Source organism: Neolamprologus brichardi, chromosome 10, assembly GCF_056152115.1.
Source record: "Neolamprologus brichardi isolate AB-2024 chromosome 10, ASM5615211v1, whole genome shotgun sequence".
In the NCBI taxonomy this organism is placed as follows: domain Eukaryota; kingdom Metazoa; phylum Chordata; class Actinopteri; order Cichliformes; family Cichlidae; genus Neolamprologus; species Neolamprologus brichardi.
Genome location: NC_142113.1, coordinates 26,107,434 through 26,133,490, shown reverse-complemented (window position 1 = coordinate 26,133,490; position 26,057 = coordinate 26,107,434). Strand labels below are relative to the sequence as shown.

Sequence of the window (26,057 nt, the reverse complement as noted above, 5' to 3'; positions counted from 1 at the left end):
CTATAGCTACTGACTTAGAACCCTTCACCTTATCAAGTCAAAGGGAGTACAGGAAGCTGTTTTGATATTTCCCATACACCTACAGTGTCCCTCAAATGTATACTTGATTGTAGGACGGTGGGGGTTTAATGTCAGCGACCTTTAATGTAGATGAGTCTTTTTTGACCTAAGGACTTGGCCCTACTTTCTGACTGAAAACTAGAGTAAAGTCTTCTTCCAACACACAGAGAAGTCTTTGCTTTTCCAACTGATCACTCAAAGGAGTACAGCGATACTATGAAATGGTAGTAAACGCCATTGCAATTAAGTTTTGTTTTTAGCTGTGTTCAATCAGTACAGACAGAAGGTATTGTAAAATCTCCTCCGAGCCGGAGTTGAACCAGCGACCTAAGGATTCCTGTTCCCATACACCTACAGTACTCCGCTCTACCAACTGAGCTATCGAAGGGATCACAAGTGCAGTGTCTGGTTTGTTGGACCATCGGATACATGGTACCTAACAGAGTCTGTGTTTTGCAAGAATTCCATGTTGCAAGGACTTGAACATAACAAAACTGTATCTGTCTGACTCTACATGTTCCTTCATGTCTGAGGCACAAAACATATTTCACATCAACATGAGTTTCCTTCCTTTTTCCAACTCTTGGGCTGCGTTCAGACGCAGGGGAGTACAGGGAGCAATTTTGAGAAATTGATACTAGAGCATAGGACTGTTTTTTTGAATGTCACTTACCTTACTGTTGGTATATCCAACGCTGTTGGACCATGGGATTGCACCCAACGTTTTCTGTGAAAATTGTCCTAACCTGTCTGGAACATGTCTTATGTTCGCTGTGTGTTACACTGTATGGGCACCTATAGCTACTGACTTAGAACCCTTCACCTTATCAAGTCAAAGGGAGTACAGGAAGCGGTTTTGATATTTCCCATACACCTACAGTGTCCCTCAAATGTATACTTGATTGTAGGACGGTGGGGGTTTAATGTCAGCGACCATTAATGTAGATGAGTCTTTTTTGACCTAAGGACTTGGCCCTACTTTCTGACTGAAAACTAGAGTAAAGTGGGAGGAAACATGTCTTCTTCCAACACACAGAAAAGTCTTTGGTTTTCCAACTGATCACTCAAAGGAGTACAGCGATACTATGAAATGGTAGTAAACGCCATTGCAATTAAGTTTTGTTTTTAGCTGCGTTCAATCAGTACAGACAGAAGGTATTGTAAGATCTCCTCCGAGCCGGAGTTGAACCAGCGACCTAAGGATTCCTGTTCCCATACACCTACAGTCCTCCGCTCTACCAACTGAGCTATCGAATGGATCACATGTGCAGTGTCTGGTTTGTTGGACCATCGGATACATGGTACCTAAAAGAGTCTGTGTTTTGCAAGAATTCCATGTTGCAAGGACTTGAACATAACAAAACTGTATCTGTCTGACTCTACGTGTTCCTTCATGCCTGAGGCACAAAACATATTTCACATCAACATGAGTTTCCTTCCTTTTTCCAACTCTTGGGCTGCGTTCAGACGCAGGGGAGTACAGGGAGCAATTTTGAGAAATTGATACTAGAGCATAGGACTGTTTTTTTGAATGTCACTTACCTTACTGTTGGTAGATCCAACGCTGTTGGACCATGGGATTGCACCCAACGTTTTCTGTGAAAATTGTCCTAACCTGTCTGGAACATGTCTTATGTTCGCTGTGTGTTACACTGTATGGGCACCTATAGCTACTGACTTAGAACCCTTCACCTTATCAAGTCAAAGGGAGTACAGGAAGCTGTTTTGATATTTCCCACACACCTACAGTGTCCCTCAAATGTATACTTGATTGTAGGACGGTGGGGGTTTAATGTCAGCGACCTTTAATGTAGATGAGTCTTTTTTGACCTAAGGACTTGGCCCTACTTTCTGACTGAAAACTAGAGTAAAGTCTTCTTCCAACACACAGAGAAGTCTTTGGTTTTCCAACTGATCACTCAAAGGAGTACAGCGATACTATGAAATGGTAGTAAACGCCATTGCAATTAAGTTTTGTTTTTAGCTGCGTTCAATCAGTACAGACAGAAGGTATTGTAAAATCTCCTCCGAGCCGGAGTTGAACCAGCGACCTAAGGATTCCTCTTCCCATACACCTACAGTCCTCCGCTCTACCAAGTGAGCTATCGAAGGGATCGCATGTGCAGTGTCTGGTTTGTTGGACCATCGGATACATGGTACCTCACAGAGTCTGTGTTTTGCAAGAATTCCATGTTGCAAGGACTTGAACATAACAAAACTGTATCTGTCTGACTCTACATGTTCCTTCATGCCTGAGGCACAAAACATATTTCACATCAACATGAGTTTCCTTCCTTTTTCCTACTCTTGGGCTGCGTTCAGACGCAGGGGAGTACAGGGAGCAATTTTGAGAAACTGATACTAGAACATAGGACTGTGCTTTTTTGAATGTCACTTACCTTACTGTTGGTAGATCCAACGCTGTTGGACCATGGGTTTGCACCCAAATTTTTCTGTGAAAATTGTCCTAACCTGTCTGGAACATGTTTCATGTTCGCTGTGTGTTATACTGTATGGGCACCTATAGCTACTGACTTAGAACCCTTCACCTTATCAAGTCAAAGGGAGTACAGGAAGCTGTTTTGATATTTCCCATACACCTACAGTGTCCCTCAAATGTATACTTGATTGTAGGACGGTGGGGGTTTAATGTCAGCGACCATTAATGTAGATGAGTCTTTTTTGACCTAAGGACTTGGCCCTACTTTCTGACTGAAAACTAGAGTAAAGTCTTCTTCCAACACATAGAGAAGTCTTTGCTTTTCCAACTGATCACTCAAAGGAGTACAGCGATACTATGAAATGGTAGTAAACGCCATTGCAATTAAGTTTTGTTTTTAGCTGCGTTCAATCAGTACAGACAGAAGGTATTGTAAAATCTCCTCCGAGCCGGAGTTGAACCAGCGACCTAAGGATTCCTGTTCCCATACACCTACAGTCCTCCGCTCTACCAACTGAGCTATCGAAGGGATCACATGTGCAGTGTCTGGTTTGTTGGACCATCGGATACATGGTACCTAACAGAGTCTGTGTTTTGCAAGAATTCCATGTTGCAAGGACTTGAACATAACAAAACTGTATCTGTCTGACTCTACATGTTCCTTCATGCCTGAGGCACAAAACATATTTCACATCAACATGAGTTTCCTTCCTTTTTCCAACTCTTGGGCTGCGTTCAGACGCAGGGGAGTACAGGGAGCAATTTTGAGAAATTGATACTAGAGCATAGGACTGTTTTTTTGAATGTCACTTACCTTACTGTTGGTAGATCCAACGCTGTTGGACCATGGGATTGCACCCAACGTTTTCTGTGAAAATTGTCCTAACCTGTCTGGAACATGTCTTATGTTTGCTGTGTGTTACACTGTATGGGCACCTATAGCTACTGACTTAGAACCCTTCACCTTATCAAGTCAAAGGGAGTACAGGAAGCTGTTTTGATATTTCCCATACACCTACAGTGTCCCTCAAATGTATACTTGATTGTAGGACGGTGGGGGTTTAATGTCAGCGACCTTTAATGTAGATGAGTCTTTTTTGACCTAAGGACTTGGCCCTACTTTCTGACTGAAAACTAGAGTAAAGTCTTCTTCCAACACACAGAGAAGTCTTTGCTTTTCCAACTGATCACTCAAAGGAGTACAGCGATACTATGAAATGGTAGTAAACGCCATTGCAATTAAGTTTTGTTTTTAGCTGTGTTCAATCAGTACAGACAGAAGGTATTGTAAAATCTCCTCCGAGCCGGAGTTGAACCAGCGACCTAAGGATTCCTGTTCCCATACACCTACAGTACTCCGCTCTACCAACTGAGCTATCGAAGGGATCACAAGTGCAGTGTCTGGTTTGTTGGACCATCGGATACATGGTACCTAACAGAGTCTGTGTTTTGCAAGAATTCCATGTTGCAAGGACTTGAACATAACAAAACTGTATCTGTCTGACTCTACATGTTCCTTCATGTCTGAGGCACAAAACATATTTCACATCAACATGAGTTTCCTTCCTTTTTCCAACTCTTGGGCTGCGTTCAGACGCAGGGGAGTACAGGGAGCAATTTTGAGAAATTGATACTAGAGCATAGGACTGTTTTTTTGAATGTCACTTACCTTACTGTTGGTATATCCAACGCTGTTGGACCATGGGATTGCACCCAACGTTTTCTGTGAAAATTGTCCTAACCTGTCTGGAACATGTCTTATGTTCGCTGTGTGTTACACTGTATGGGCACCTATAGCTACTGACTTAGAACCCTTCACCTTATCAAGTCAAAGGGAGTACAGGAAGCGGTTTTGATATTTCCCATACACCTACAGTGTCCCTCAAATGTATACTTGATTGTAGGACGGTGGGGGTTTAATGTCAGCGACCATTAATGTAGATGAGTCTTTTTTGACCTAAGGACTTGGCCCTACTTTCTGACTGAAAACTAGAGTAAAGTGGGAGGAAACATGTCTTCTTCCAACACACAGAAAAGTCTTTGGTTTTCCAACTGATCACTCAAAGGAGTACAGCGATACTATGAAATGGTAGTAAACGCCATTGCAATTAAGTTTTGTTTTTAGCTGCGTTCAATCAGTACAGACAGAAGGTATTGTAAGATCTCCTCCGAGCCGGAGTTGAACCAGCGACCTAAGGATTCCTGTTCCCATACACCTACAGTCCTCCGCTCTACCAACTGAGCTATCGAATGGATCACATGTGCAGTGTCTGGTTTGTTGGACCATCGGATACATGGTACCTAAAAGAGTCTGTGTTTTGCAAGAATTCCATGTTGCAAGGACTTGAACATAACAAAACTGTATCTGTCTGACTCTACGTGTTCCTTCATGCCTGAGGCACAAAACATATTTCACATCAACATGAGTTTCCTTCCTTTTTCCAACTCTTGGGCTGCGTTCAGACGCAGGGGAGTACAGGGAGCAATTTTGAGAAATTGATACTAGAGCATAGGACTGTTTTTTTGAATGTCACTTACCTTACTGTTGGTAGATCCAACGCTGTTGGACCATGGGATTGCACCCAACGTTTTCTGTGAAAATTGTCCTAACCTGTCTGGAACATGTCTTATGTTCGCTGTGTGTTACACTGTATGGGCACCTATAGCTACTGACTTAGAACCCTTCACCTTATCAAGTCAAAGGGAGTACAGGAAGCTGTTTTGATATTTCCCACACACCTACAGTGTCCCTCAAATGTATACTTGATTGTAGGACGGTGGGGGTTTAATGTCAGCGACCTTTAATGTAGATGAGTCTTTTTTGACCTAAGGACTTGGCCCTACTTTCTGACTGAAAACTAGAGTAAAGTCTTCTTCCAACACACAGAGAAGTCTTTGGTTTTCCAACTGATCACTCAAAGGAGTACAGCGATACTATGAAATGGTAGTAAACGCCATTGCAATTAAGTTTTGTTTTTAGCTGCGTTCAATCAGTACAGACAGAAGGTATTGTAAAATCTCCTCCGAGCCGGAGTTGAACCAGCGACCTAAGGATTCCTCTTCCCATACACCTACAGTCCTCCGCTCTACCAAGTGAGCTATCGAAGGGATCGCATGTGCAGTGTCTGGTTTGTTGGACCATCGGATACATGGTACCTCACAGAGTCTGTGTTTTGCAAGAATTCCATGTTGCAAGGACTTGAACATAACAAAACTGTATCTGTCTGACTCTACATGTTCCTTCATGCCTGAGGCACAAAACATATTTCACATCAACATGAGTTTCCTTCCTTTTTCCTACTCTTGGGCTGCGTTCAGACGCAGGGGAGTACAGGGAGCAATTTTGAGAAACTGATACTAGAACATAGGACTGTGCTTTTTTGAATGTCACTTACCTTACTGTTGGTAGATCCAACGCTGTTGGACCATGGGTTTGCACCCAAATTTTTCTGTGAAAATTGTCCTAACCTGTCTGGAACATGTTTCATGTTCGCTGTGTGTTATACTGTATGGGCACCTATAGCTACTGACTTAGAACCCTTCACCTTATCAAGTCAAAGGGAGTACAGGAAGCTGTTTTGATATTTCCCATACACCTACAGTGTCCCTCAAATGTATACTTGATTGTAGGACGGTGGGGGTTTAATGTCAGCGACCATTAATGTAGATGAGTCTTTTTTGACCTAAGGACTTGGCCCTACTTTCTGACTGAAAACTAGAGTAAAGTCTTCTTCCAACACATAGAGAAGTCTTTGCTTTTCCAACTGATCACTCAAAGGAGTACAGCGATACTATGAAATGGTAGTAAACGCCATTGCAATTAAGTTTTGTTTTTAGCTGCGTTCAATCAGTACAGACAGAAGGTATTGTAAAATCTCCTCCGAGCCGGAGTTGAACCAGCGACCTAAGGATTCCTGTTCCCATACACCTACAGTCCTCCGCTCTACCAACTGAGCTATCGAAGGGATCGCATGTGCAGTGTCTGGTTTGTTGGACCATCGGATACATGGTACCTAACAGAGTCTGTGTTTTGCAAGAATTCCATGTTGCAAGGACTTGAACATAACAAAACTGTATCTGTCTGACTCTACATGTTCCTTCATGCCTGAGGCACAAAACATATTTCACATCAACATGAGTTTCCTTCCTTTTTCCAACTCTTGGGCTGCGTTCAGACGCAGGGGAGTACAGGGAGCAATTTTGAGAAATTGATACTAGAGCATAGGACTGTTTTTTTGAATGTCACTTACCTTACTGTTGGTAGATCCAACGCTGTTATTATTATTATTATTATTATTATTATTATGTTTATGTTTATTGATTAGCATTCAAATATCTCAGTGAAGACAGAACAAAGATTTACCACAAAGCAAGAAAGCATGAGACAAGGCTAATCAAAAGGTATTGGCTGAAGCATTTGCTTATTACGCCAACCCTTTTAACAAAAGATCTTTTAGCATGCAGCTCCTGTACACAGGGCTCGAAGCAAATAATAAAATTCAATTCAATTCAATTTCATTTATATGGCGCCAAATCACAACAAATGTCGCCTCAAGGCACTTCATAGATACAGAGAGAAAAGCCCAACAATCATATGACCCCCTATGAGCAAGCACTTTGGCGACAGTGGGAAGGAAAAACTCCCTTTTAAGAGGAAGAAACCTCCGGCAGAACCCGGCTCAGGGAGGGGCGGCCATCTGCTGCGACCGGTTGGGGTGAGAGAAGGCAAACAAAGCAAAAACAAAACAAACAAACAAACAAACAAGAAAAAACACCACCACCTTAGTAGGTAACTACATCAAAGCAAAAGAATCAAGAGGTTTTCTGTTTTTTGTTTTTGTTTTTTTTTTTTTGCTCTTTTCATTCTTGATATATATATTTTTCTAATACTCTATTTTTAAACATATTTTTAAACAAGGAAAATGAACTACACCTTTTTAAATCACTGTCATAACTATTCCACAGGTTAACTCCTCTAACAGAAACACATCTCTGCTTTATATTTGTCCTTATCTTGTTTTTTTTAAAGAAATCTGTTCCCCTTAAGTCATATTGACTCTCTCTGACTTTGAACAGCTTCTGAGTACTGGGGCAAAGCAAGTTATTTTGTGCTTTATACATTATCTGTGCCATTTTATCTTCAACTAAATCATAAAATTTCAGGGTATTCAGATTAATAAACAAAATGTTAGTTGGTTCTATATAGTTTGATTGGTTTATAATTCTTATAGCTCTTTTTTGCAACTTGAAAATAGGAAGAGTGTTCGTTTTATATGCATTACCCCATATCTCCAGACAGTAAGTCATATATGGAAGCAACAGAGTACAATAGAGTGTGTATAATGATTTTTTGTTCAGGACATGCTTTGTTTTATAGAGAATAGCAATGGTTTTTGACATTTTTGTTTTCACATGGTTTATATGAGACTTCCAACTCAGCTTATCATCAATTATCACTCCAAGAAATTTATTTTCGTACACTCTTTCAATTTCAATTCCATTAACCCTGATTTTAGATACATTTTTCATTTGTCTAGTGCCAAAAATAATCAATTTTGTTTTCTTTATATTTAATGATAACTTATTTACATCAAACCAGTTTTTTAATATATTTAACTCTTTTTCCGCTGTAGTCAGAAGCTGTTCTAGGTTTTTACCTGAGCAATACAGAGTGGTATCATCAGCAAACAATACACATTTTAACAGTTTGGAAATGCTACATATGTCATTTATGTATAATATAAAGTAATTTAGGGCCCAGCACAGAGCCCTGAGGAACACCACAAGTTACCTTCAACTGCTTAGATTTTACATTATTGAATTCGACATATTGATATCTGTCATCCAGGTAACTTTTCATCCACTTGTATGCTAACCCTCTTATGCCATATCTCTCTAGTTTATTCATTAATATAGAATGATCAATCGTATCAAACGCCTTTTTTAAGTCTATAAAAACACCAACAGTATATTCCTTATTATCTATAGCATTAGATATCCCTTCTACAAGTTCCATCACTGCCATCGAAGTGGACCTTTTCACTCTAAAGCCATATTGGTTATCACTTAGGAGATTATGCTTCTCAATATATTTATCTGTTGGACCATGGGATTGCACCCAACGTTTTCTGTGAAAATTGTCCTAACCTGTCTGGAACATGTCTTATGTTCGCTGTGTGTTACACTGTATGGGCACCTATAGCTACTGACTTAGAACCCTTCACCTTATCAAGTCAAAGGGAGTACAGGAAGCTGTTTTGATATTTCCCATACACCTACAGTGTCCCTCAAATGTATACTTGATTGTAGGACGGTGGGGGTTTAATGTCAGCGACCTTTAATGTAGATGAGTCTTTTTTGACCTAAGGACTTGGCCCTACTTTCTGACTGAAAACTAGAGTAAAGTCTTCTTCCAACACACAGAGAAGTCTTTGCTTTTCCAACTGATCACTCAAAGGAGTACAGCGATACTATGAAATGGTAGTAAACGCCATTGCAATTAAGTTTTGTTTTTAGCTGCGTTCAATCAGTACAGACAGAAGGTATTGTAAAATCTCCTCCGAGCCGGAGTTGAACCAGCGACCTAAGGATTCCTGTTCCCATACACCTACAGTCCTCCGCTCTACCAACTGAGCTATCAAAGGAATCACATGTGCAGTGTCTGGTTTGTTGGACCATCAGATACATGGTACCTAAAAGAGTCTGTGTTTTGCAAGAATTCCATGTTGCAAGGACTTGAACATAACAAAACTGTATCTGTCTGACTCTACATGTTCCTTCATGCCTGAGGCACAAAACATATTTCACATCAACATGAGTTTCCTTCCTTTTTCCAACTCTTGGGCTGCGTTCAGACGCAGGGGAGTACAGGGAGCAATTTTGAGAAATTGATACAAGAGCATAGGACTGTTTTTTTGAATGTCACTTACCTTACTGTTGGTAGATCCAACGCTGTTGGACCATGGGATTGCACCCAACGTTTTCTGTGAAAATTGTCCTAACCTGTCTGGAACATGTCTTATGTTCGCTGTGTGTTACACTGTATGGGCACCTATAGCTACTGAATTAGAACCTTAAGTCAAAGGGAGTACAGGAAGCTGTTTTGATATTTCCAAGGTGAATTTAATTAAATTCAACTTTATTTAAATAGCCCCAAATCCCAACAACAGTTGCCTGAAGGCATTTTATATTGTACAGCAAATCAAAGAATAATAGGTAGAGAAAAAGCCAACAATCATATGACCCCATATGAGAAAGCCTTTGGCGACAGTGGGAAGGAAAAACTTCCTTTTACCAGGAAGGCTGACGGAGGGGCGGATATCTGCTGCAACCGGTCATGTAGGCAAAGGTTAATAATAGTGTACTTTTGGGGCAACTATTTAATTCTGGGAGACTTTTGAGTGTGATTAAGTCTCTTAGCATTGAGCAAGAATCCACAGCACAGTAGAGCTGCAGCCCTCTTTGCTCTCATGTTTCTGACAAACAGAAAGCCAAGGCAACTCCCTCAACATGGAGATGAAAGGTAACGAAAGGATACCCTTTATCTTCCACCTGCAGTCCTCTGTACCAGTCACCCCCTGTCTCAGGTCTGCTCTGCTGCATATGACTTACAAAACACACAAATAAAAATAAAAAAAACAACCATGCACCACCACCAAGGGTTTGACGATTTATTGACACAAGATGTGGTACTGTGACAGTAACAAATCATTTACAACAAGCTTACAGCAATGACACAAACTTTTCCATTTCATAAGATGCCGTGACCGACCTCGGCCCACATTCTGTGCTGCTGGAAACATTTCTATTTGCAGGAGTGTGTTTAAGACGATGCTGTGTTTAGAAAAAACAAACAAATAAACAAAAAACTAATGGGATCTACAATGAAACGTAGGTTAGGAGCAGAATTTCAGACTTGAGGAAATCCACAGCTGAAATTAAGAAAGGGTAAAATGACAGCGAGCTCATGCAGGCACATTAATGTTCTCATCTCATGTACGTCACCAACACAACTGACACACTGGGATAGGGAGAAAGCATTTTCGCTTCATTTTTATACATAGTTACTAAACATTTTCTTACTACACCATTACTGGCCTACAGTACAACTCTGGGGGTTTGGGTATATGTACTCTAATGTTCATATAGCTCACACTATGCCAACTTTATAAGGATTCTTTTGAGAGTAATAAAAATAAACTTGGCAATTCATTTTGTAAATGTGTGGTCCTGTGAGTCTGATTTGGCGGATTTCCCACAGTTTAGCATTACATGAAAATCCCCCCAAGAAAATAAAAAATAAAAACACTGGCATTCAAATGACATGTAAAGCACATCAAGGAAATGAAACTAATGCAACAATAACACCTGTGAAAAGAAAACACACAGAGGTAGATGCACAATAAATAGGAATGAAAATATAGTTGTGAAACGTGTGGCTGCAGTAAATGGGACCGTTTCAGAAAGGAGGAAGAGGAGAAGAAAAAAAAATCATGTCAAGCAAATAACCGGAAACAGAGTGGCACTGGAGTGTGAACACAAAATTGGCTGCTGTGGCTTGTGTAGTGGTTGTAAAACTTTAAGAATTTAAACCCATCAATGTCCTTTATGCCACTTGCTCATCAGAAGACTCTAAACAGCGTAACTTTTCCTTTGCTTATGGATTTAATTTTTGAAGAGCACTTCATAAAATGTTATATTGAAGTCATTTAATATCAGAACCAGCACAGCAAACTGCTTACGAACGATTTAACAAGAAAAGGAGAAGGTGGAGTGTCATTAAAAGGATTTAGAGCTTTGTGAAGACCGGATGGCTGTAAACGTCTCTGCCAGAAAGACCATAAACGGCATAAGGAAACAATGAAATGCCTGGATTTTTCAATTATAGGGTTGCTAACTTATCGCTAAGTTTCTCATTAAGTGTACAATGCTTCACAGTAAGGGGAGAAAAGTTGACATTTGTTTCTAAACAAATTGCACAAATTGTAAGTGATCCCACCAGATGTGGCAGAAGCAGTCAGACAGACGTTTCTGGTCTCAAAACAACAGAATACTGCTGTGACTCTGGAGGTACAACTGAAGCAAAGAAAGCGTCAAAAGTGGATCTAAATTAAAAGAAGTGTGAGCTGAACAAAGCAAGTCCCCACTCAGGACAATTTCATCATTAATCACATCTTCACAACAATAAGACGTAATGTTAAGGATGGAATGGTTTTCACTGAGACGTAAAAATAGGGGGTAGAATTAAGAGGATTTTAATGATGCTTTCAACTGCCAAAATAAAGGAAATGTCAACAGCACGCTTGATAATCACTCCCAATACCCTTTGTCTCATCTCACATTTACCCTGTTGATCACTTCGAGGAAAAACACAACCTCCAAAATTGCTTACTATCCATCTTTTACTGTTTGGATTCTCTTGTTTTGGCAGTCAGCTGCACATACAAAAAAACAAAACAAAAACAAAAACAAAAAAACACTGCGGTTTGTTGTCAGGGTGAAGCAGAGTCGGCAAGTGGTGAAGTGCGTCAATTCTTCAGCACAGAATCGTACATCTGGTAGACGTACTGAGACACTTCTGGAGCCCGACACTTCAGAGAGAGCTGTGGACAAAAGGAGAGCAATTATAAATGTACTCACTCACACATTTATAAAGATGCTCAATTACAGCTCTGTTTACGCTGCTTATACTGACCAGCTGAGGAATAAAGGAGTAAAACTGGAACGAGGGATGTTACTGACAGTGCTTTTCCCATTTTACTTTGAGGATTTGTGCTGTGTACAAGGAAGGCTAACATGTGGGTCAGGATCTTGTATGAGTATTGTAGCGTGCTTCCCCTACTGAAGTAGGGTAGTGCTGTATACTTGTATTCCCTTACCATTTTATTACAGCATTCTCACTTTTTGTCCACAACTGAAATGATCAGCTCATTAACACAAATAACCGGTCATTATTTGAAAATCATTGGCTGCTTTAGTAGTACAAGTTAAAAAAATAAATAAATACTGGTTATTTTCTGGATTCACTATCTTCTATACCATGACTTACTGATTTTCACTGTATTTATAGTTACTTTAAACTTTTAACTGGTGGTCAGCTAAAACAAGAAAATCTTTGTAAGCAAAGGTGAAACTTTCCTCATTACTTTTTAAAACCCAGAACAGCGTGTCAAAATGTAAATCTTGTGATGCTATACCGTGTAGTTGGGGTTGCCAGGTTGAATGCGGAGCTCAGCCAGGATCCAGATGCCATTGGTTAGCTTCAGTGACTGGTACAGCATGTCTTGGCCTTCTACATTTCTCTTGGCAATGGTGTAGATATTGTTATTCTGCAGCTTCCCTGAAACTGTGTCTGCAAGACCGGAAGGTTTCTCAGATTATGATTACACCTCACTCACATTTCAGAAGCCACATCAAAACACACACAAGAGGGTGCTATCACTACTGGAACCATAATCACTTAAAGGAACTCACACTAATGTATGCATGAGCTAATACAAAGTCCACTACTGGCAAAGGGTAAACTAGGTTTGTGAGGATTTTAATCAACTTCAACCTTCAGATGTCAGTAAAGCTGGACAGATATTCTGAAAGTAGTGCTGCTTTGGTCAACTTTTAGCTATCAGAATGCTAGGATTATAGTGGCAAAAATATTGTGAACTTCTTTAAAGGAAAGGAGATGTTCAGCATTGGTTAAAAAGAAAGAGTATCCAAAGATAAGCATGCGGGTGGAGAAAGAAAACAGAGAGAAATAAGGCTTTTTGGATAAGTTGGAGTATTTTTGATGTTTTAAAAATAACAGAGGTTTTTAAATACTGAGCTGAGAATGTGTTAATCAGTCATCTATATATTTAATGCAACCACGCTGATGATATGGTTAGCTTAAATTGTATTCAATCATTGAAACAAAGAACAACTACTTGAAAAATGCATCATTGTGCCATGCGCCATATTTTGCACGAGTAAAAGCATTGTCTAATATTTTGATATGTTAGAGAAACTACCAAATAAAGAAGTATAGAGCCAAAGAAAACAATAAACAAGCAGGTAAAAATAATTTAACATGCTCATGAGATTTTTGACAAATTTGTCTACCTGCATTAAGGTGGCAGTCCTTTATCTGATACTGTAGCTCATTCTCATTGGGGATGTCTTTCCAAGTAGCCAGGAACACCTGTCGCTCTGAAGAAGAAAAAACAAAATATCCGACAGCGGTGATGTAGAAAGTGTTGGATGTTTCAAACCACTGACATTGAAAATTCAAAGCCCTTTAAACGATTTACTGTTTTTTGTTTGATTCTATTCAGATCTATTATTAGGGATGAAGGAATTATTTTCTTCTATAGAAATTACACTTCACAATAAGGTAGGTTTCAGTTGCCTATAACATACTTTTACAGCCCAAAAGCAGACTGAATATACATTTCCCAAGTAACAGCAATGTTTGTCAAGCTTCAATAGCTGTGAGGAATATAATTAGCCATTTAAGGAATAGTACCACACTGGTGTTGCTGTTTTAAAAGGTTTTAAGAATTTTACCCATTTTTCCATCCTCAACAAAGAATACATTGAGAGGGATGAGTACGCTGAAGTAGAACACATCAATGCTGTTCTTTACAGCCACCTATAGGAAAGACAAGAGAACATGGTGAGTTCGACATCTTGAGTATAACAAGCAATATACCAACATTTGCATTTAATCAGGATAAAACTGTAAACTAAACATCAGTTTCCTAAATATATTTTATGAGGGCTAGCTGTTTTTCTCAGTTTCCAATTCTTGTACTGGAATTTTCATTTTTTGCAAGACGCTAAGAAATTATTTCTGAACTAATGGCCATGTCACACTAAATAATAATTAAAAACAAACAAACAAAACAAAACACACATTTCAGAGAGACAGAAAGAGCAAGACACCTGTCCCTGGCCAGGTCTTTAAATGTGTTCCACTGCTGATAAAATGTGTGGCCACTGTGTGCTGCTGTACCTGAAGATTATTGAGAGGGTCCATCTTCATAACTGGCCCAATTGTGTTAAGAGGCAAAGAGATCTCAATACTCTGATTGGGCATCAGTGGAGTATGAACGGGCAGAGGACTGGTGGGGATCACCCCAAAACTGCAGAAACATATATTAATATTAAAGTTAGTTTTAAAACGTTTCTGAAAGAGTGCAATAAGCAATGACACGACATTCCTGTTGAGTCAGATCACTGACCTGTTCTTGTTAAACTGGATAGCAAAGTCGGTCATGTGTTGTAGGGCTTTGTTGGTGAAAGTCATGTCCATGTACATGTGACCCTGGCGGCGAGAGAATGTTCCAGAGATCTCGAGCCCTTTAGCTTTCACTGCAGGAAGCCATACCTGGTAAAAAGTACAACTGCAGTCAATAACACAGACAGTGTTTTACTTACATTACACCTTCCAGGAAAAAGTTGCGTGAACTCACTGCTTTGGGGACTGCATAGCCTCCTGTGGTGATGGCCATGCCTGTGGAAAGCTCAAATAAGTCGTTGAGGCCACTGCTGGTGGCAGGAGGTGCAGGTGTAGGTGAAGGAGCAAAAGTGTTGGGGACTGATGACGGGATAAAATTTTGTCCCACCTGCAACAAAAATCACAACAAAAACACACACAAAACACAATCTAATAAAGTATAATTTTATGAAGTATCGCAGAAGACTTGAGAAATTTACTAAAATCTACTAAACGGGTCACACAGAAAATAAAATTTTAGACCAGAACAACGGAAGAAGCAACTGATTTAGGTCTTTGTGATTATGAAGAAAAAAACAAAAACAAGATTTCAATCACATCAAAATCACGATTAGCCAAATCAAAAAAATCAAATGTGAGATTAATTTAAAAGAGTAAAAATTTTGTTTTGCCTGTTTGGGCCCATTTGTTATATATATATATAAAAAAATACTTTAGAAGTCCAAATTAACATCATATTAACTAAGCCTCTTACAATGTATAAAATCATACAAGAGTATGGAAAAGAGGGCATAAACAAATATATCAGTTCTGTGTATATTTTTATATGTTCAAATTGATGGAAAAAATTATGATATATTGAAATTGATATTGATGGAAAATATGAAAATCTACTATTTTCATAATCTGTTGTGTCCTCATTACTACAGAATTATGACCTCTTCCTTTCTTTAAAGCCTATAAATGGTGTCAGTGGCCATGTCACCACCACCCCCCACCCCCAAAAATGACCATAAATATAATGTCTACTGCATTCCCACACTATGAATATTTAAGAAAGGTCTTAATAGGAAGTGAGAAAGAGAACTAAGTGATGTATTCATCCTGATGTCTGAGGGAAGGAGAGGGCTTTCAGTTTGCCCCTGTATGCCTCTGTGTGTCCCATCAAAGACTTAAATGGGCAAAAACATTCAAAACATCCATGTGGTCATCTTGTTGAAAAATGCGTGAGTAAGACGAGTGTGGTGGGTTAAATTCAGGAAGCATGCAGCATGCAGACGGCCAAACAGAAGGGCTTGACTTACTGCTGGACTTCCCCCAACACCTCCGCCCAGGTCTCCCCCCAGCTACAGGAGAGAGGAGAGGCCACCAAAGACAGCATCCAAACATTACCGACAGACCAAAGACACAAAGACAGAGACAGAGACTTTCTTAGCAACCATAACCCATCAAGAGGAGCCCTCACTTTCTGGGAAATATTAATCTCTGCATTGTAGGTTAGACATTAAAAAAAAAAATCACTCTGCAAGGAGATTATGAAGAAATCCAGATATTCCAGCAGCTCGGAGAAGTGGTAATAGAAGACAAATACCTAGTAACATGTTTATGAGCCAATGTTACGGTATTAAAACATTTTAAATTTGTGTTACAGCAAGATACAGCATATGAGCATAACAGTTACTTTTTGTCACAAGCACACTTGCATGAACACATAAAACCCAGTAGAAAAGAAAATGGTGTCAGCAGGTACAAGATCTGAACAGGTCTTCTTCAACTATAACAATCTCAAGGAGGAACAAAGAAAAACTAACTTTTCATCATATACCCATTTCTTTTGGGAAAATTTCAGCTTTCCAGATGTTTTACAACTGCCTGCACAGCCTCTTTCCTCCTTAATGTGATGGCAGAGTCATTAAAATGAATGGTAATAACCACCAGGTAGCATCACGTAACCACCACTGGTAAACTATAGAAGGATCTAATGGGAGTCAAAGCTTGAATACACTATAAACGTCTATTATTATTCCATACAATGTGCCAAACACGTAAGACCCATTGCTGCAATGACAATAAAGTGCAATCGCTCAGTGGATCTTTACCCAAATTTAGTAAAGTAAGTGTGCATAAATATGCTCATGCTCACCAAACTGTCAAGGCCTCCTCCCAGAAGGTCCACCGCACCCATCTGCATGGAGGAGACCTGGGGCACATTGACTGGAGGACCCAGGTCCAGGTTCAGCAGATCACCCAACAGGTCACCCTGACTGGGAATGACATGTGGCTGGTCCATGGCTGCTGCTGGCCCACCGCTCACTGGGCTCTCACCTGTGTCGATGCTGTCGTAAGGCAAAACAGTAGACTGGTAAATGAAATGTACTTGGAAACTCAAATCCTAAGAGCTCCAAAAGTATCACAGATCACTGGAAAATTATGAAAGAATGCAAAATAGTAGAATCTTTAGTTATGAAGCACGGCAACAACTTTCTTTAACCTCCTAAGACCTGAGCTCTTCCATGGCATACATTTTTAATTTAACTTTGATATTTGGGCATATTGGGACCCAATGAATGTAAAAACAAAGAATTACCAGTTATTGTTGTTTTTGTTTTTTTTTATCGGATTTTTGTTTTTAAGAAAAATGAGAGCCACATATGAGGATATTCGTTTATATTTTTGATAGAACAGTGGCAGTATAATGTCCTCGTAGGTGGATGTCAGTCCCTTGTAGAGCAAAATTAAGTATTTTGGTCGAAATAACCCAAAATGTGATGTCCACATATGTGGACGCCAGGTCCTAGGAGGTTAAACATTATATTTGGGGGAGGTTTTTATTGCATTTAGTAGATTTACTGGAGAGTAGACAAGAAGGCAGGTGGGCAAAGATGAGCAGTAAAGGGCCATTGGGTCCAGACTGCTGCATGAGATTTCCATCTCACCTTGTGAGCTAAACTGGCAGCAAACAAGCACACTGCTAGACAGGGCCTTGTGCTACAGCACTGTGTTGGACGTAGTGAGTTTAAAAGAGGAATAAACAGAAATGTCAATTTTTTTATATCATAAAACTTGTTTCCATTATGTAAATACATTTCCTTATTAAACTGGGATAAATACAGTACATCCACTTCAACGGAAATTCATCTAAAAGTCCTCAACTTCCTGTTGTAGATTCTTCTTTCACACAAGATTTTGCCTGACTCTTCAACATCATTGGGGCATGAGGCAATATCTTAAGAGTTGGGCAATGTCCTGTTTTCGAAACTAGTGTAAAGCATAAACTGAGCTATGATTAACAAATTGAAGAGTTCTCAGCTCACATATACAATACACAATATCACATTAATAAGTATTATCCAACATTTTCTTGATACCAAACCAAATGCTTTGAGACCAGAAGACTGCATTTTAAACTGCTGGATGAATAAAGAAACTCTGTCTTTATCTTAATTTTTTATGTGGAAAAAACATCAAACCACTCAAACCAATTACTTTTTTTTAAAGTAGCACTAATTTTAACAGTTTAGACTTTAGACTCAGCTGCTTGTTGTCAAACAGATCAACATGGCCACATTCCTGGAAATTATGAAGTGGTACAAGTACAACGATAGCCACTATAGTGTTTCTGCTTATAAACACCAGGGATCAAGCAAAATCTACTCCTCAACAATAACAGGTTGTGTGATTTTATCTCACAATTTCGACATAGACACATTTTCATGAACTGACCTTCCTGGCCAATTTGCAAATTTGCCATGCAACAGAACTGAACTACTGAAGGGATAAATACTTCCTCTTATATATGGAAAATGGAAGCAAAGCAAAGTGCGACCAATATGAAATATCTGAATATAATCAGTTTACGCCAGTGTGATTATTAAAGTTAAGCTCCTTTCAAGAATTTCAAAAATTCAACCGTTTTATTACACTGATCTTTCAGGCCATCATGTTCAAAAAGCCATATATTAAAGTATGAGCTCTATGTATTAGTACAATGGACTAGTAGTGAAAGCACTAAAAGTTTTGCATGATGGCGTCCTGCACCCAGAACAACAGCTGGTAAAAACAGCTGACGTGACATTGTGTAGAACTGGTATGGCACTAAAAACAGTGTCTGACCTGCTGTGCTGAACAGGAAGGTGCTTCCGGTGGATTCCATGGCTTCCCTCCACAAAGGCGCTGGGGGGCTTGTGATACACAGAGGCCAGAGAACCAATGTGGCATATAAGCTCATCCAGTAGGGTGGGCTCTATTAGGTCGGTCTCCTCTGAGATTAGGGGTTTCTCTGACAACACCACCTCTTTAGCGGTTACGGGGTCAGTGGACAACAGGCGCCAATAAATGTAGCCTCTGTCACGCAGGTCAGGGTTGTCAGAGTCCTGCATAGGAGGTCAACATGTTGTGTAAGTTATACTCAACATAGGCAGAAATCACATACTAGAAGATTGTGAGGACCACAGTTTCACAAGTCGTTACAAAAGTGGCAGCTAAGAAAGCTACATATCTGAGAATAATACTTTCATATATGTTAGAGAAAGAAACACTTCTCAGAGAGAGAGGGAAACCGAACAAGTCATCAAAATCATGCAAAGCTTCTTCAGAATGAAATATACGACTCACTTGAGTGGCCAAGCTGAGGACTTGCTGCACCAGCTCCTGAGTCTCTGATGGCTTCTTAAGGAACAGCTTGACAATGGCGGTCAACAGAGTAAGCTGGACCTGCAAGTCCGAGCACACACACACCATTGCAATATGGCTGTGTTTTATATGCAATGCCTTTAAAAGTCTAACCCCTCATCAAAGCTATGGTAGGTCAAAAAATATTTGAAACAGTCGATCCCCGACTAAAACACATAGATATTTACAGAAACATAAGATTATTGAAACCTTTCTTATTTAATTCATAACAATACACAATATAATTACAAATCATAGGAACATTGTTGACATTGTTAAAAAAGTCAAAATAAAAAAATACATGAAAACATTTTATTATTCTAGATAAACTGTTAAAATTCAACTCAATGTTTTTTTGTAAGTAAGACTAGCCTTTCTGAAATATGTAATGCTGCTCTCGTATATTGTATCGTAATCCGTGTATTTTATCTTACATGTGTATTTTTTTTTTAAATAAACTTACCTGAGTGCTCTCATCATGGAAGCCCTCAAGAAAGCTCTCCAGCAACTCATCAGCGTTGTCAATCCGCTCAGCATACTCGCCAACAATCCAGATCATGGCAGCTCGAGCGTCAGGCTCATCCAGGGAATCCAGGTTCTCACAGAGTGTGGCAATGATGCTTTCATACCTAAAGAACACCATATCTCTAAGGTCAGAATCGGACTACACACTACACATCACATGAAATGACATGTACACATGTGAGCTACACAGTCCATCAATTTTTAAAAAAGGTTTATATAGAGCACTGGATAGTTACTTGATAAACACTTTTCACGCATTCAATGAGAAACCTACTTGTTGGGGTACTTGCGGAAGATGTCCCTGATGACCACAATAGCCTCCTGAACCACATAGTTGACCTTAGTCTGGATCAGGTCCAGCAGAGTGCTGACACAGCGCTCTGCCGATTGCTGAAGGGAAACAGGACAGAAACATCTGTCACCTTTACTACCAGAAAAGAGTTTTAAATTTCTAATGACACATCATTATTTTAGCTCAGTGGGCCCATAATTCTCACCTCAACTTTGATGGCACAGCGTCCGATGGCTCGTACAGCTTTACGCACAAAGTCCACATCTACCTCTGTGGCATACTCCTTCAATTCAGCCAAAACCTGCAAATCACAGAACAGAAGTGAATCATTTTAAAACTACTTTCTATAAATAATGTTAAAGATTTTCGAACAATTAATTGCTACAATATACTTTTAGTCTTGTTTTCTGTGAAGTACCTGGGCAATGTTGGCCTGAGAAGCCAAACGGATCATGATGTCCAGTTTCTCCAGTTTCACATAGATGGGGTCATTGTATTTGACAAAGAACACCTTGATCTCCTGCTTCAGGATCTCAGGCCTGCACAAAATCAATACATGACACATTATAGTGTGGCACCTAGTCCAAAAGAAAAATCCCACAAAGGGATTTAATGCTTTTTAAGTTGCAGGTAACTAAGCATGTAAGTGTCAGTCATAGAGTAATGTAGGCTGCTATAGCCCTTAAGCTGCTAGACAAGAAGGTTTATCCTGTGTGTGTGCTAAGGTTCAGTTCAGTGTGTACACACAAAAAATAGAAATCTGTCTTTCCCAGCTTCCAATTGCTTGTCATAAGAGTGTGTAAACAAACAAACACAGTAAAATATGAAGAAATTACAATAAGAAAATAACCAAATTTCTAAATCTATAGATTAAAAATGTTTTTAGAGTTAATATTAAACCCAGCAGCTCAACTTGAACCTTTCTCTGTCCTTTCTGACAATATACCTCTTCTGGACGATGAGGTTGATGTTCCTCAGAGCCACATACTGGACCTCTGGCTCCCCGGAGAGCAAGGTGACCAGTGGGGGAGATAACTTCTTCAGCAAAGTGTTGTAGTAGTCAGAATCCTTGGGCAGCAGCTCCAAGAACTTCATCAGTACCTTCACAGCTGACAGCACCACCGCTGAGTTGGCATGAGACAGCCGGGGGGTGACACGCTCACAGATGCTTTGAGGAGAAGAAGCAGAAATCCCATCATTTTCAGTGGTGTCATGTAGTGATAATGTTGGGCTTATCTCTGGTCTTAAAAGGATTTTTGTAACTCTAGTTAATATCACAAATGGTGTAGTTTTAAGTAAAAGTGGACAGGACTGCTACCTTTGAGCCTCACGCTCATCTTTGGGGTTGTAGTTGGACAGGCAGTCCAGGATGAAGGTCTGTCCCCACTCTGTGCACTCGTTGAGGGCTGTTAGCAGCTTGTTGATATTCTGTGGATTGAGGTCCAGCAGGTTGCTGTTGGGGTGAGACTCACTGATCTCTGATAACGCAGCAACTGCATTGGCCACAACCTAGAACGCAAGATATGAAACAATAATGATTTCAACAATAATTAACTCTATATTAACTTAATTATTCTTTAATAGTAATCCAAAGGAAACTAACAGCATTTTAAAGCACTAACGCAACTTTGGAAAAGATACAGATAGAGGTGTAAAGTACTGAGACCTACCATGGGATTGGAGTCAGCAATAAGATCTCTCAGGGAGTCCAGGAAGCCCTGGTCTTCCACCATCTGGGCATTGATGTCATGAAGTTTAGCTACACAAACAGCTGCAGTCTTCCTCACATATGGGTCCTCATCCTTCAAGCACTTTCTCAGTGGCTCACACAAGTACTCTGTGATCTTGTCCACCCGAATGCAACCCATGGTGCGGACGGCAAGAGCCCTGATCAGAGGATTGGGGTCCTCACAGTCCTAAGGAATAGGAGGAATAGGCAAAGAAAGATTTTACATAGGTACAATGGGCGTCAAAGTTAAAAAATGAACTCACTTTGTAATTTGGAGCAAATCATGAGCTTGTGTGCAAGACACATCTGAAAACTGTACAAAAATCTTAATCCCTATTGGCATGTAAGAAACCCATGGATCGATCCTGTGAAACAGCATGGGCAAAGTATGGTAGCAGGAAAGCAATAAAAAGTATTTTTAGATTTAACTGCCTTAGTGCAGATTAGTGCAGGATGCCGTTAATCAACAGTTCATTCTCTGTCTTGCCTTGACGAAGCTGTTAACGGCCATTATAGCCATATCAGGCTGGCTCTTGGCGTAGTTCATCAAGTAGAGGTACACCAACTTCTTCAGCTCCAGGTTGTCAGTCTGCATGCAGTTGACTACATCTGGGAACAAAGAACTGAGAGCAAAGCAAATTGACTTCAAAAATGAGTACCAGACAATGCTGCGACACTGTCATGTTCTCTCACACTAGCTGTGAATTTACTGCATGAGTAACTGTGCTGAACTCACATCAGTACAAATCGGCTTAACGGACATATCATACAACTGTAGTATGACTACTTAATGTCTGTAAAGCTTTAGCACACTGTGAAAAAACAATGTGTGCAAAGTGATCATCCCAAAAGTCCAATAATGATGTCTGAATAGCCTGAAAGTAGTAAAAACGTCCTTTCATTCACACTTTTACCCCCTGATTTCTGAGGCTACTAGTCAGATATATAAAAAGAGTGAAAATGGCCAGAGTTCCAAGTACCTTAGCAACTGCTCTCTCCTATTTTTTAATCTCTGCTACTGTGTTCTCTTCATTTGCAATGACTGATTTCCTTGACCGATGGCAATCAATAGCAAAGCAGTGAGCCCCCTGAACAATACTGAGACTTTTATTTACTATTACTCTCTTAGCAGCACTGACAGTTCCAGGAACATATCCTGGGAGTTGGCAGAGAGCAGCGGAAACAAAAGCAGAGCCAGAAACAATGACCACACATCAGTCTACTGAGGATGAGACTAATCAGCTTTCCAAAAGCAAAACTCAGAGTTAAATATCAGCAGCTGAATTACTTAGGAGAGTGAAGGACTTTAATCCAATTGTCTGTTGGTCAGTGAGCACAACACAATTTTCTTCTTGTTTAAGATAATTGGTGCCAACACATAATGCAACTGAGAAATCACAGAAGCCACGTCACTTTGATTTGCTTATCTTATCACACTGTTATAATTATAGACCTGTGTGGCGCATGTCATAAATACAGTGTACCTGACATCTTTGCCAACAGTCATGGCAGCAATGACCTTCTTCACTGCCTCTTTCCTCTTCTCCTTCTTCTCATTGTTCAGCTCTGCCTTCAGTTCAAAGATCTCCCCTGAAAGATGAATCAGATGAAGAGTTGACAGCAGTACTGTTTATATATACACTGCCATAAATTTCCAATCTCTAACATGCCTAAATGAACAAAAACAATTTCTCTATCATACTCACCTTTTTTGTTTGTTGTAAAATATTTGGAGTCCGTCATGACTGTGGTCCTTAGTTCTGTAAAAAAGAAATAGATAAATACATTTAAAAAATTTTTTACATAATTATTCAGTGAGGCTGCCATATGACTAAGTGGCGTGGTGACAAGCCACAAAGTAGTTCAATGAAATTCAGTCATCAGGTTTGCCTCCAACATAGTACACTGCAACAGCCAGTAACCAATCTAAAAATGTTACAGGTTTCTTCTATGACAGACCAACCTGATGTGTTTAGTTTCTAAATGAATGTATGAATAACTGCCTTACAAATATACAAGGTTACACTACAAGTATGGAGAACACCCCTTTCAATAAATAACTGAGCAAAATCCGTACAGCAGTATAGCAAATGCTAATAGAGTGGCTTCATGACACTGGTTTGCATGGTGATGTGGAAATGAAAGCCTATGAGCCCCAAGCAAAATACCAAATATTAGCTGGAGTGGTGTTAAACACAACCAGTGGACTACAGAGCACTGAAATCGCATAGTCTGGATTCATTAATATGGCTTTATTTTCAGGAATTGTAATGGAGGATCCTGGGTTTGGCACAGGTTAGAAGAACCATTTATGTTTGAATTATACACTCCCAACTGTTTTACAGACTATATGAAGCTCTAGTAAACTCTGAAATAGGCAACTTAATTTTATCATAATGCACCACACTAGGGAAGCACAGAATGCAATTTTATTATGTTTAATTTTTGATTTTGTTATTATTCATTCCCCTTTCTTCTTCTTTCAGATGATTCCTTTAGGGGTCGCCACAAAGGATCATCTGCCATCCTATCCCTCGCATCCTCCTCTATCACACCAATCCTCTGCATGCCCTCCTTTGTTAAATGCATGGATTTTATTTTTTTATTTTCTTTGCAGTCTTCCTCTTTTCCTCCTGTCTGGCAGTTTCCTATTCAACATTGTTTGTCTGGTATTTCCACTATCCCTCCTCTGCACATGTCCAAACAATCTCAGCCTTGCCTCTGTAACTTTGTCTCCAAACTACTCAACCTGTGCTGTCCCTCTGTACTTATTTCTAATCCTGTCCAGTGTGGTCCAAGCATATTGTGCTTTGACAGCTCCAGCTCGGCCTTCCATCTTTTTTGTCAGTGCCACTAGAGCATATCTCCGCCTCTCCAGGCTCTCTTTCACCTGCTCCCTTGCTTCAAGCTCAACTGCAATTTGAAACATAGTCAAGCAAAATGCCTTTTGGAGAAAGGTTTTATGGTCAGATGAGACAAAGATTGAGCTATCTGACCACAGTGACAAGAGATATGTTTAGAGGAATGATGGCAGGGCTATCAAATCTAAGAACAGAGTGCCAGCTGTAAAGCACGGTGGTGGTAGATTTATTTACCAAGAGTGGTCAAGAATTATGGCTGAAGCTTGTTGATCGCTACCAAAAGCATCTGGGGAAGATGCAACCTACTAAGGGACACTTAACCAAATATGAATGGGGGTTTATGTATATATTTGAATCTGTGTGGATGAGAGAAAATCCAACATAATTTCAAACTTTTGCAGAGTTATTAATGATGTAAGCTCTACAATCATGTAAACCTGGAAAAGAATTCGAAGTTCGGAGCAATCATTAAAAGCACAGACATATGATATCGATGTCCATAATGGCTGTATGTAAACCTGTGACCACACATTTGTGTATCTGTACAGCCCTAGCCAAAACATGCTATTACATTGAAGAAAACGCACTTAGCGTTACATCTTAAACAATTAAACCTTTACTTTAGCCGGCATTAACCATTTTCTTCATCTGTATGGTGAAGAGGAACCTACCTACTGTAATCTAACTGTGACATTAACTGCTTTGTGTTTCTGGGTGTGACGACGTTTGACCTCTCAACAAACATCAGGTTAGCTTTAATTAACCGGGAGGCACAGCACTTCCACTTAGCTAGCGTTAGCTAAATGCTAAATACATCCGCTCCCTCCTACGATACCACAAATATTAACAACAAACTCCAAACGCAGACAACTTCTAACATCAACCTGGGTTTACAGTCCGATATGACAAGATTTCGTTATGTTAAATCTGGAGTCAAAATAGAAACGTGAGCAGCGGCCCAGTTTCCAGGAGCTGCCTTTACGGTAGCTAAACGATGAGCAGCCCTGCAAAAATACAGTCGATGCAAAATCACACCACAATGACAGCAAGGTTAAAAGAAGGTCCCGTATTGTATAATATCGCCCATACCTTACTGAGTATACGTGAGAAGAGAAAAATATTCCACTGGGTGTCAGACGCAGGGTGCTCCTTCGTCTGTTTGGAGGAAGATGGAGAACCAGGATAACGATGGTGCATTCACACTCATCGGAAACTGGACAACTTCCCTCCTGAGGTAAAGAATACCAGGATGCGTTGTTGCAGCGAAC

At 39.8% G+C, this 26,057-nt stretch overlaps 1 protein-coding gene and 9 non-coding genes across 11 annotated transcripts; all 10 read right to left on the bottom strand.

Moving 5' to 3' along the window:
- Positions 1-359: 359 nt before the first annotated feature.
- trnay-gua (transfer RNA tyrosine (anticodon GUA)) lies at positions 360-448 on the bottom strand. The gene is given in 2 exon segments: positions 360-395; positions 412-448. It is a non-coding gene; the product is annotated as a tRNA-Tyr (tRNA).
- Positions 449-1,228: 780 nt separating this feature from the next.
- trnay-gua (transfer RNA tyrosine (anticodon GUA)) lies at positions 1,229-1,318 on the bottom strand. The gene is given in 2 exon segments: positions 1,229-1,264; positions 1,281-1,318. It is a non-coding gene; the product is annotated as a tRNA-Tyr (tRNA).
- A 765-nt stretch (positions 1,319-2,083) lies between these two features.
- Positions 2,084-2,172, bottom strand: trnay-gua (transfer RNA tyrosine (anticodon GUA)). The gene is given in 2 exon segments: positions 2,084-2,119; positions 2,136-2,172. It is a non-coding gene; the product is annotated as a tRNA-Tyr (tRNA).
- A 768-nt stretch (positions 2,173-2,940) lies between these two features.
- Positions 2,941-3,029, bottom strand: trnay-gua (transfer RNA tyrosine (anticodon GUA)). Its single transcript is given in 2 exon segments — positions 2,941-2,976; positions 2,993-3,029. It is a non-coding gene; the product is annotated as a tRNA-Tyr (tRNA).
- A 766-nt stretch (positions 3,030-3,795) lies between these two features.
- Positions 3,796-3,884, bottom strand: trnay-gua (transfer RNA tyrosine (anticodon GUA)). Its single transcript is given in 2 exon segments — positions 3,796-3,831; positions 3,848-3,884. It is a non-coding gene; the product is annotated as a tRNA-Tyr (tRNA).
- Positions 3,885-4,664: 780 nt separating this feature from the next.
- Positions 4,665-4,754, bottom strand: trnay-gua (transfer RNA tyrosine (anticodon GUA)). Its single transcript is given in 2 exon segments — positions 4,665-4,700; positions 4,717-4,754. It is a non-coding gene; the product is annotated as a tRNA-Tyr (tRNA).
- A 765-nt stretch (positions 4,755-5,519) lies between these two features.
- On the bottom strand, positions 5,520-5,608 carry trnay-gua (transfer RNA tyrosine (anticodon GUA)). The gene is given in 2 exon segments: positions 5,520-5,555; positions 5,572-5,608. It is a non-coding gene; the product is annotated as a tRNA-Tyr (tRNA).
- A 768-nt stretch (positions 5,609-6,376) lies between these two features.
- trnay-gua (transfer RNA tyrosine (anticodon GUA)) lies at positions 6,377-6,465 on the bottom strand. Its single transcript is given in 2 exon segments — positions 6,377-6,412; positions 6,429-6,465. It is a non-coding gene; the product is annotated as a tRNA-Tyr (tRNA).
- Positions 6,466-9,055: 2,590 nt separating this feature from the next.
- trnay-gua (transfer RNA tyrosine (anticodon GUA)) lies at positions 9,056-9,144 on the bottom strand. Its single transcript is given in 2 exon segments — positions 9,056-9,091; positions 9,108-9,144. It is a non-coding gene; the product is annotated as a tRNA-Tyr (tRNA).
- Positions 9,145-10,156: 1,012 nt separating this feature from the next.
- On the bottom strand, positions 10,157-26,001 carry ap2b1 (adaptor related protein complex 2 subunit beta 1). 2 transcript variants are annotated; one of them, XM_006785077.3, is made up of 22 exons: positions 25,879-26,001; positions 23,635-23,688; positions 23,413-23,518; positions 22,416-22,551; positions 21,870-22,115; positions 21,518-21,708; positions 21,146-21,367; positions 20,618-20,738; positions 20,405-20,500; positions 20,182-20,297; positions 19,846-20,011; positions 19,326-19,424; positions 18,825-19,084; positions 16,855-17,047; positions 16,016-16,057; positions 14,947-15,099; positions 14,716-14,861; positions 14,487-14,616; positions 14,039-14,123; positions 13,595-13,681; positions 12,697-12,851; positions 10,157-12,102 (listed from the first exon to the last, which is right to left on the bottom strand). In XM_006785077.3, exons 2-22 carry the CDS (start codon positions 23,669-23,671, stop codon positions 12,028-12,030), a joined length of 2,862 nt encoding a protein of 953 aa, XP_006785140.1. In that variant the 5' UTR covers positions 23,672-23,688; positions 25,879-26,001; the 3' UTR covers positions 10,157-12,027. The 2 variants fall into 2 exon arrangements, with proteins under 2 accessions (XP_006785140.1, XP_035761200.1); XM_035905307.2 differs by lacking the exon at positions 16,016-16,057.
- Positions 26,002-26,057: the final 56 nt, after the last annotated feature.

What these genes read in the sequence shown, in the direction of transcription:
- ap2b1 (XM_006785077.3), bottom strand. Translation starts at nt 23,671, where the DNA reads ATGACGGACTCCAAATATTTTACAACAAACAAAAAAG. An exon ending in CTCAGGCCAACATTGCCCAG is followed by an intron (nt 20,501 to 20,617) that starts GTACTTCACAGA and finishes TGTGATTTGCAG; the next exon opens with GTTTTGGCTGAATTGAAGGA. An exon ending in ACCCTCTCAATAATCTTCAG is followed by an intron (nt 14,124 to 14,486) that starts GTACAGCAGCAC and finishes TCTTTCCTATAG; the next exon opens with GTGGCTGTAAAGAACAGCAT.